General features: G+C 38.2%; 1 protein-coding gene across 9 annotated transcripts in view; it reads right to left on the bottom strand.

Annotated features, from left to right (window-relative positions):
* Positions 1-12,767, bottom strand: part of adgrl2a (adhesion G protein-coupled receptor L2a) — a 252,691-nt gene that overhangs the window by 188,880 nt on the left and 51,044 nt on the right. For all 9 annotated transcript variants that reach the window (XM_062028640.1, XM_062028632.1, XM_062028634.1 and 6 more), the window contains exon 2: positions 6,777-6,932. In XM_062028640.1, the coding sequence (XP_061884624.1) occupies positions 6,777-6,840 (64 nt within the window). In that variant the 5' untranslated portion in view covers positions 6,841-6,932. The remainder of the gene's footprint in view (positions 1-6,776; positions 6,933-12,767) is intronic.

The following is a 12,767-nucleotide window of genomic DNA, read 5'->3' as shown; positions in this document are numbered from 1 at the left end:
ATAAATAATGCAGACGAGGCGTGTTGGCTGACTTCTTGACGTTTACTTTCACAGCGTGGCAACATGCAACACTTTTCGGGGCTACCGCGCATGCTCGTAACTCCCGTTGCATGCTGGGTAGTGTAGTTGTTATATTCTCTAGCTCAAAACATTTTTCCCCCATAAACAAATAATGTTAACTCAATAAAGTGTATTTCTTTTTTTAGCTTTAACTTTTCATTTTTTAGCATTGTAACCACATTTGCAAACAACTTTTCTCTTCATAGAATTTTCTGTCAATAAAGAAATAAAGTGCAAAAATTTCAAAGCATCATAACAAACAGTTATGTTCCAATAGCAGCAGAAGTGCACTTTTTGGAGAGCCGTATTATTTTCAGTTTTGTGCCCAAGGGACTGATTTTATTTAACACTATATTATTATTTATACACCTATAGTGATCACAGAGACAGCTTGTTTTTGTGTTACTGTATATATTTGTTTCTCTGAAAAATCCCACTTAATATTCTTTGGGTAACAACAGTCAATATTTATTTATTTTATTTTATTTTTTTAGGTGGGTAACAGTCAATATTTATTTATTTATTAGATTTTATTTGTTTATTATATAATAAAAGTAAACGTTTGTTAAACCAAATATTGTCAATCAATCAATCAATCAATCGTGTTTTTTTTTCCCATATACAACAACCTATCTGGACTCCGTAAGAGAATCCATAAGGAATCTGTTGGATAAGAGGATTCGATAATAGGCTTGAACTGGATAATTCCTTATCAAACATCATCCCTAAAAATGTCAGAACCTACAATCATCAAAATGATAACAAAACAAAAAAACTTGACATATTTCACTTTGTACGTAATGAGTTGATACACACATTTGACACCATATTCTCATTTGATCTGTTAATAATCATCACCTGCATGGACGACATGTTTACATTCTACAAGTATTATTATCACTGGAGACTGATGTTACACACCAAGAGCAAGTGCTAATGGCTCAGCTGGCTTGAAACAAGAGAAGGAATAGGTGCTTACTAGGGGGGTCCAAAAAAAATAAAAATTCAAATGAATCACAAAAAATCAAATATTGATTTAAAGAAAATATTATTTATTAATGTTTTCTTTTTTTTGTATCCGTCCTGTCCAGCCACTCAGACACATCATATAGTAGATGTAGATGATCTACATCTTGAAGTGTTGGATACTTCTCTTGTTGTCTAATTTCTATTTGACTTTGTTCAATGTTTGGGTCAAATTAGTTCAACAAAATCAGTGTTCTTTTTAGTAATACAGAAATATATCAGAGCTGTTTATCTCTGTTATGGAGGAATGTAGTTCATCATAGAACACGTAATGACCTTACTGTCGAATGTGCATAACTACCCATGATGCAAAACATGCGCAAAAAACATATTCATGTAATGAACTTATACTGTCTTTAAGTTGAAGTGAAGTAGTATTTGTTTTGGTTGTTACACCTACTGTTTAAAATATTTCATCAAGTTAGTTCAATGGCGAAATAAGTTCAATGGTGCGGACACGTTTGTTACTGGATACTTTCTAATAACTTTGTATGTGTAAGTAATATGTAACTATAATTATTTGATACATCTTTATATTGACAAATGTCACCTTTTATTGTTCAATGATTATTAGCTATGTCTAGCTTGTGTGCTATTGTGTGCTTAGCTGTTGTGTAGCTGCTAGCTCCTAGTGCCTATTGGAGGACATTTAGATGTTAACTGTCTGTCCAGCGTTGTACAAGTAAACACTCTGCTTGTATCGCACATGATATCACACACAAGTAAACACTCTGCAGGACTGCTTGTATCGCATGATATCACACACAAGTAAACACTCTGTTTGTATCGCACATAATATCACACACAAGTAAACACTCTGCAGGACTGCTTGTATCGCATGATATCACACACAAGTAAACACGCTGCAGGACTGCTTGTATCGCACACAAGTAAACACTCTGCAGGACTGCTTGTATCGCACATGATATCAGACACAATAAAACACGCTGCAGGACTGCTTGTATCGTACATGATATCACACACAATAAAACACGCTGCAGGACAGCTTGTATCACACATGATATCACACGCAAGTAAACACTCTGCAGGAGTGCTTGTATCACACATGATATCGCACACAAGTAAACACTCTGCAGGACTGCTTGTATAGCACACAAGTAAACACTCTGCAGGACTGCTTGTATCGCACATGATATCACACACAATAAAACACGCTGCAGGACAGCTTGTATCACACATGATATCACACGCAAGTAAACTCTACACGACTGTTTGTATCACACATGATATTGCACACAAGTAAACACTCTGCAGGACTGCTTGTATCGTACATGATATCACACACAAGTAAACACTCTGCAGGACTGCTTGTATCACACATGATATCGCACACAAGTAAACACTCTGCAGGACTGCTTGTATCGTACATGATATCACACACAAGTAAACACTCTGCAGGACTGCTTGTATCACACATGATATCACACACAAGTAAACACTCTGCAGGACTGCTTGTATCACACATGATATCACACACAAGTAAACACTCTGCATGACTGCTTGTATCAGACATGACATCACACACAAGTAAACACTCTGCAGGACTGCTTGTATCACACATGATATCACACACAAGTAAACACTCTGCAGGACTGCTTGTATCACACATGATATCACACACAAGTAAACACTCTGCAGGACTGCTTGTATTGCACATGATATCGCACACAAGTAAACACTCTGCAGGACTGCTTGTATCACACATGATATCACACACAAGTAAACACTCTGCAGGACTGCTTGTATTGCACATGATATCACACACAAGTAAACACTCTGCAGGACTGCTTGTATCACACATGATATCGCACACAAGTAAACACTCTGCAGGACTGCTTGTATCACACATGATATCACACACAAGTAAACACTCTGCAGGACTGCTTGTATCACACATGATATCGCACACAAGTAAACACTCTGCAGGACTGCTTGTATCACACATGATATCGCACACAAGTAAACACTCTGCAGGATTGCTTGTATCGCACATGATATCACACACAAGTAAACACTCTGCAGGACTGCTTGTATCACACATGATATCGCACACAAGTAAACACGCTGCAGGACTGCTTGTATCGCACATGATATCACACACAAGTAAACACTCTGCAGGACTGCTTGTATCGCACATGATATCACACACAAGTAAACACGCTGGGGCTAAACACTAGAAACAAGCACCTCCCACTGACTTGTGATTGGTCAACAAGAATTCAATCACTTAGCACATGGCTACTTTCAATATGATTTGCATATTCAAAAGGGGGCGTGGCCTGGGCGCACACCTCTAATAACTTCTACTGGTGCACATACTTTGGACCGGGAGTCTTCTTAGTAGGCAGCTGTTGTCTCACCTGGCCTCAGGTGTGTTCTGGACTGACTTGCCAAAGTCCACACCACCACAATATCATTTCATTTAGTCAGTGACATGTGAAGGGGAGTGAATTATATTTATATAGCGCTTTTTCTCTAGAGACTCAAAGTGCTTTACATAGTGAAAGCCGTCATCTAAGTGACATTGAAAGCAGTGTGGCACTGGGAACAGGTGGGTCAAGTGTCTTGCCCAAGGACTGGGACTAGGGATGGAACCTGGAACCCTCAAGTTGCTCTACCAAGCCAGCAGACAAGAACCCAAAGACCGCATGACCAGTTGGTCAAAAGGCGACCATGAAAGTTCTGATCACGGGACTAAAGTGTCCTCTTGGATCCTGACTCAAGACGTGTGAATGGAAATAAAACTATTCAAAGTACCAAAACAGTGGAATCATCTCCTTGGAGGACCACAAAGTCCAGCAGAATAAGAACTGCTGCTCACTGACACACAGCAGACCATGGTCCTGGTCCTGGTCCTGGTCCTGGTCCTGGACCTGGACCTGGCCCGGATCAGATGTGGAGGGAATATGTCATGAAAGGCTGAGGAAGACAGTGAAGCAGCTGTGCAAATACAGATGAAAGACAGACACACATACAGACACACACACACACACACACACACTCACACACACACACACACACACACACACACTCACACACACACACACACACACACACACACACACACACACACACACACTCACACACACACACACACACACACACACACACACACACACACACACACACACACACACAGACACACACACACACACACACACACACACACACACAGACACACACACACACACAGACACACACACACACACACACACACACACACACACACACACAGTGTCAAGGAAGAAGAAGACGCTCCTACAGCCTGAGGAAGAGTGTCGGACATGTGGACTCACACACACACACACACAGACACACACACACACACACACACACACACACACACACACACACACGCACACACACACACACACACAGTGTCAAGGAAGAAGAAGACGCTCCTACAGCCGCAGGAAGAGTGTCGGACATGTGGACTCACTCACACACACACACAGACACACACACACACACACACACACACACACACACACACACACACACACACACACACACAGTGTCAAGGAAGAAGAAGACGCTCTTACAGCCTGAGGAAGAGTGTCGGACATGTGGACTCGGTCGTGGCGAACACAAACTTTACAAGACTCCACTAAGCCATTTAATTCAATTATACAAAAGCATTAAAAAGATATTAGGGCGAGACGCGGTTTAATGAAGCGTGCCGACTCGGGGATATTGTTTGTAATGAAGTGTTGTGCAGCCCAGATGGGAAGTGGAAGCAACATGGATGACAAATGTTATTAATAATAAGAAATAAGTGTGTTTAATAGCCTCTGCTTGTTTCTATTTAGGGTTTATGTTTACATTCAACAAGCTGTGCTTCTTTTCCAACACAAAAGGAGTTCAAAAACTCCATTAGTTGAGTTTTTAGTACAAACGATTTAAAACTGCACTCTAAAAACAATACATTAGAGAATGATGATGATACTGGAGATCGGACAATGTAAAAAATGTCATTTTGATGGTTCATATTTCTTGTGTGGTCCTTCTCCACTCATACATTTGACAACAGCACCTCTGGTGGTTGCTGCCAACAAGTGACCACCATTTTGCTTCATCAATAATCAACAAATGTGTCCATCCATCCATTTTCTACCGCTTGTCCTTTACGGGGTCGCAGGGGGTGCTGGAGCCTATCCCAGCTGCACACAGGCGGAAGGCGGGGTACACCCTGGACAAGTCGCCACCTCAGCACAGGGCCAACACAGATAGACAGACAACATTTACACACGAGGGACCATTTAGTGTTGCCAATCAACCTATCCCCAGGTGCATGTCTTTGGAGGTGGGAGGGGCCTATCCCCAGGTGCATGTCTTTGGAGGTGGGAGGGGCCTATCCCCAGGTGCATGTCTTTGGAGACGTGCTGTCATACCCGTTCAAAAATGAGGGACCGGTACAGCAACCCTAACCCTAACCCTAACCCTGTTTTCATGCATATTTGTACCTGCTATCACAATGTAATCAAGCTAGCGTCGTTAGCATTAGCTAATATGCTAACAGGTTTACGAGTGTCTGTGTTAGTATTATTAACTTACATTCTTTTTGTATTGTTTCACTTTCACAAATTCCTCAGTGAATTCACTAAAACGTCAGCGTGGAGTTATTGAGTCTGTTTGGCTGATTAGAGAGCTAGCTTGTACAGCTAGTGGCTACATGACCATGACTGACATTTTGTTTGAACAGCCGTTTTACTGCTGTGTTACAGACACCGTTTGGAAACAATTAAGGTATGTAAATAAACATTTGTGTGTAAACAACTCATTTTATAACAAATATATATATATACATATATATATATATATATATATATATATATATATATATATATATATATATATATATATATAAATATATGTGTATATATAAATATATATATATATATATATATATATATATATATATATATATATATATATATATATATATATATATATATATATATATATATATATATATATATATATATATATATATATATATATATATATATATATCTGCAGTTTATGGTGGGGTGTGGCTAAATATAGGGAAAGAACATTTTTTCCTGTATAACTTAGTGGATGTGGCTTATATACGGGTGCACTCTATAGTGTGAAAATATGGTTGTTTTGCTCCAATAATACTTCAATAATCATAACTTTGTTGTGCAGATATCATCCACTTGCATGAGAGCAGGTTTTAAGGGCCTACTGGATCAGATCCAGCAGAGGAAATAACAGGAATAACTTGTGTGATATGTTGCAGGAGACAGAAGCCAACTTTTCAAGCACTCATCAATGACTTCCAGTAGTGATGAAAGACTAATAAGCGGAGCATGAGTCTGCCCACTAAGACACAGCAGAGAGAGATTCAATCACAGCTAAAAGTGGCGGTGATTAAAAGTCATGTTTGAGGTGTAAAATGTGCGAGCGCCGGCTGTGAGACAGAAAGCAAACATGTCTGATGCCTCTGGCAACAACTGCACAACATCACACTTGCTCTGAGACATAGCCACTAATCACAGCTCGCCCGCCTGAGCCACGCACGGTCCTCAGAGTGGCATTACTCACACGTGCCTGGGAGGCGCTAGCTACCTCCTCAGATAGGATTCCTCAATAAGAATTTAAGAGAGAAACATCCCGCCCGACTGAAGTCTTGCTCCTGCACTTACCCTCCGTGGTGAGGACCTGGGCCAGCGCCATGAGGAACCAGCAGGAGCTGTGGACTTTCCACATGTTGCTGCTCTCTTGCAGGCGCCACCAAGAGGCTTCTGATTAACAAAGTCCAATCTCAGCAACCTCCCAGATGTTCATCCTGGTTCTTTCACCTGGGACCAAGAAGGACACATCAGCTCAGCTTGTCAAATACACACATTGAATACATATTGAACACACATTGAATACACACACATTGAACACACATTGAACACACATTGAACACACATTCAATACACACACATTGAACACACATTGAATACACACACATTGAACACACATGGAATACACACACATTGAACACATTTTGAACACACATTGAATACACAATGAACACACATTGAACACACATTGAACACGCATTGAATACACACACATTGAACACACATTGAATACACACACATTGAATACACAATGAACACACATTGAACACACATTGAACACGCATTGAATACACACACATTGAACACACATTGAACACGCATTGAATACACACACATTGAATACACAATGAACACACATTGAACACACATTGAACACGCATTGAATACACACACATTGAACACACATTGAATACACACACATTGAACACACATTGAATACACACATATTGAACACACATTGAATACACATTGAACACACATTGAATACACATTGAACACACATTGAACACACATTGAATACACACACATTGAACACACATTGAACACACATTGAACACACATTGAACACTCATTGAATACACACACATTGAACACACATTGAATACACATTGAATACACACACATTGAACACACATTGAACACACATTGAATACACATTGAACACACATTGAATACACATTGAACACACATTGAACACACATTGAACACACATTGAACACACATTGAACACACACACATTGAACACACATTGAACACACATTGAACACACATTGAATACACATTGAACACTCATTGAACACACATTGAACACACATTGAATACACATTGAACACACATTGAACAAACATTGAATACACATTGAACACACATTGAACACACATTGAACACACATTGAACACACATTGAATACACACACATTGAATACACATTGAACACACATTGAACACACATTGAACACACATTGAATACACATTGAACACACATTGAACACACATTGAACACACATTGAACACACATTGAATACACACACATTGAATACACATTCAACACACATTGAACACACATTGAACACACATTGAATACACATTGAACACACATTGAACACACATTGAATACACATTGAATACACATTCAACACACATTGAACACACATTGAACACACATTGAACACACATTGAATACACATTGAATACACATTGAACACACATTGAACACACATTGAACACACATTGAACACACATTGAACACACATTGAACACACATTGAACACACATTGAACACACATTGAATACACATTGAACACACATTGAACACACATTGAACACACATTGAACACACATTGAACACACATTGAACACACATTGAACACACATTGAACACACATTGAACACACATTGAACACACATTGAACACACATTGAATACACATTGAATACACATTGAACACACATTGAACACACATTGAACACACATTGAACACACATTGAACACACATTGAACACACATTGAACACACATTGAACACACATTGAATACACATTGAACACACATTGAACACACATTGAACACACATTGAACACACATTGAACACACATTGAACACACATGGAACACACATGGAACACACATTGAACACACATTGAACACACATTGAACACACATGGAACACACATGGAACACACATGGAACACACATTGAACACACATTGAACACACATTGAACACACATTGAACACACATTGAACACACATGGAACACACATTGAACACACATTGAACACACATTGAACACACATTGAACACACATTGAACACACATTGAACACACATGGAACACACATTGAACACACATTGAACACACATTGAACACACATGGAACACACATTGAACACACATTGAACACACATTGAACACACATTGAACACACATTGAATACACATTGAACACACATTGAACACACATTGAACACACATTGAACACACATGGAACACACATTGAACACACATTGAACACACATTGAACACACATGGAACACACATTGAACACACATTGAACACACATGGAACACACATTGAACACAAATTGAACACAAATTGAACACACATGTAACACACAAGTGTGAGGTGCTGACTGGTGAGAAGTGAAAGCTGGATGTGGATCATCTTCACTGGTCTGATCCACCGGGACTAAGCTCCATAAGGATCCACTCCTCTACTTTTTTAGGCACCTATCTAGGGTTGTACAGTATAGTGGTACTAGTATAGTATCACTGTACTAATGAATCAAACACAGTACTATACTCTGTTTGAAAAGTACCGGTCCCTCATATTCTATTTTTGAAGGGGTATGACAGCGCGTCGTGGTCACGTGGTGACATTGCTGCTTTTACTAGCAGAGGAGCATGTTGGGCAGCGCACACACACAGAGTACTTACAAGCAGACACAGTGTGTAGACAGAAAAGGGAGAATGGACGCATTTTGGTGTAAAAAGTCAAGATAAAGGTGAAGTTATAACACTGAAACACCCTCAGGAAGAGCTGCTTTAATACATGGCTAACGTCCATCCACAGTGTTTTAGTTACTTCTAAATCACTAATCCTGGTCTCCATGGCGACAACTAAAGTAAGTTTCTTACAAGTATATTATCACTGGAGGAGGAGGAATAGCTAAACATGCTTCACTACACAGCGTAGGAGGATACAATAGCTCACCACCGTCACAATGTAAACAAATGCCATGGGTGGATCTACACCTGACATCCACTGTAATGATACCAAGTACAAGAGCGTATCTAGTCGATACTACTATGATTACATTGATATTTTTTATCGTCACAAAAAATGTTTTCCTTTTTTTAAAATTAATTTTATGTTTATAAAGTCAGTAAATATGTCCCTGGACACATGAGGACTTTGAATATGACCAATGTATGATCCTGTAACTACTTGGTATCACATCCATACCTAAATGTGTGGTATCATCCAAAACTAATGTCAAGTATCAAAGAAGAGAAGAATAAGTGATTATTACATTTGAACAGAAGTGTACATAGAACATGTTAAAAGAGAAAATAAGCAGATATTAACAGTAAATGAACAAGTAGATTAATAATACATTTTTACAGTTTGTCCCTCATAATGTGTACAAAATAATAGGTGTATAAATGACACAATATGTTACTGCATACGACTAATTAGTCTTTGTTTGTTTACTTACTACTAAAAGACACGTTGTCTAGTATGTTATTAAGGACTAAATGACAATAATAAACATATGTTTCATATGTACACTAACATTTTTTGTTACAATAAAGACAATAATTAATTTTTTTGTGGTCCCCTTTATTTAGAAAAGTATCGAAATACTTGTTGGTACTGGTACCAACATGTTGATATCTGAACAACCCTACACCGATCTAAGTCCATCGGTGCTACCAAGTACAATCCATACATGTTCTACTACCAATTCAGCTCAAATCAAATCAAATCAAATCAAAACAAATGAAAGAGTACATATAAATATTTGACAGAATCAAAGGCTACATAGAAATATCTGACAGAAATTCCTGAAAAGTAAGGCTCTACTTTAGCGCCATACTAATTGACATTAGATATTAGAGACGATTAACGATTGATTACGATTCAGGTGCTACAGTTCCATTAAAAGTGATAGTTGATGCATCTTCAATGAAAGTAGATGAATGCAGTTTGACATGTCATTCCACTAAAGAAGCATTCATCACATGTCATTCCACTAAAGAAGCATTCATCACATGTCATTCCACTAAAGAAGCATTCATCACATGTCATTCCACTAAAGAAGCATTCATCACATGTCATTCCACTAAAGAAGCATTCATCACATGTCATTCCACTAAATAAGCATTCATCACATGTCATTCCACTAAAGAAGCATTCATCACATGTCATTCCATTAAAGAAGCATTCATCACATGTCATTCCACTAAAGAAGCATTCATCACATGTCATTCCACTAAAGAAGCATTCATCACATGTCATTCCACTAAAGAAGCATTCATCACATGTCATTCCATTAAAGAAGCATTCATCACATGTCATTCCACTAAAGAAGCATTCATCACATGTCATTCCACTAAAGAAGCATTCATCACATGTCATTCCACTAAAGAAGCATTCATCACATGTCATTCAACTAAAGAAGCATTCATGAGATGTCCGATAATATCGGCCGGCCGATATTATCGGCCGGCCGATATTATCGGCCGATAAATGCTTTAAAATGTAATATCGGAAATTATCGGTATCGTTTTTTTTATTATCGGTATCGTTTTTTTTTTTTTGTTTTTTTTTTTTGTTTTTGTTTTTTTATGAAATCAACATAAAAAACACAAGATACACTTACAATTAGTGCACCAACCCAAAAAACCTCCCTCCCCCATTTACAGTCATTCACACAAAAGGGTTGTTTCTTTCTGTTATTAATATTCTGCTTCCTACATTATATATCAATATATATCAATACAGTCTGCAAGGGATACAGTCCGTAAGCACACATGATTGTGCGTGCTGCTGCTCCACTAATAGTACTAACCTTTAACAGTTAATTTTACTCATTTTCATTCATTACTAGTTTCTATGTAACTGTTTTTATATTGTTTTACTTTCTTTTTTATTCAAGAAAATGTTTTTAATTTATTTATCTTATTTTATTTTATTAATTTTTTAAAAAAAAGGACCTTATCTTCACCATACCTGGTTGTCCAAATTAGGCATAATAATGTGTTAATTCCACAACTGTATATATCAGTATCGGTATCGGTTGATATCGGTATCGGTAATTAAAGAGTTGGACAATATCGGAATATTGGATATCGGCAAAAAGCCATTATCGGACATCCCTAATCACATGTCATTCCACTAAATAAGCATTCATGACATGTCATTCTACTAAATAAGCATTCATCACTTGCAACTTTGGAAAAAAGTACATTTGTTAAAAAAAACAGTTGAATTAATTCCTGTTGTTATAAAATCCATGGAAATGTGTGCAAAACTGGAGCAGCATGATGCCTTGCAATAAGAAGGTTCCAGGTTCAATTCTTAAGGGGAAATTTTAGAACTGTTTGCATTACTTTATTTACAATAAACAATAATTGATCATTGACGTTTACTAATTGGTTTTACAATCGCCCATGTTCCAATTGCGATGCATCTAAAAAATAGAAGACTTCCCCTACCTTAACTACAAACGTTTGTAGATATTTGTATATACATACTATGAGGGATTCCACTGAGGTGTCTAAAAACCAGTTAAAGAATCTTAAAATGGAATCTGGAACACACGGGGAGCCAATGTGTGTATTTTAAAACTGGTGTAATAAGGGCCCGCCTTCTGGTCCTGGTCAGCACACGAGCAGTTTGGAGTAATTGTAGTGGTTTTGCATCACACTAATCAACACGGTTGGTAATAAAAGTATGCATTAGCGTCTCCGTGTTGTCCCCAGAGAGAACGGGGTTGACTCCGGCTATATTTTCAAGTTGATAAAACCCTATTTTCGGGGTGTATTTCATGTGTGGGGTAACACAAATGATATCCCAAATTCTTCACGAGCAAAGATGGATTAAAAGAAAGTGACTTTATTTTTGGTAAAAGTCAGAACCTCAAGTGAGACAGACGGGATCATTTTTGACCAATCTGAAGGCGGATCTTTACACATCAGATTTGGACCAAGTCTGATCTTTTCTTAAATGTGACTGCAGTCTGTTTGCAAGTCCTCTCGGGTCCAGCTCCTGTCCGTCACCCGTGTGG

The sequence above is a fragment of the Entelurus aequoreus genome, linkage group LG19 (assembly GCF_033978785.1).
Source record: "Entelurus aequoreus isolate RoL-2023_Sb linkage group LG19, RoL_Eaeq_v1.1, whole genome shotgun sequence".
Taxonomy (NCBI): domain Eukaryota; kingdom Metazoa; phylum Chordata; class Actinopteri; order Syngnathiformes; family Syngnathidae; genus Entelurus; species Entelurus aequoreus.
Note: the sequence above shows the minus strand (reverse complement) of the source record. Positions and strands in the feature narration are given on the sequence as shown.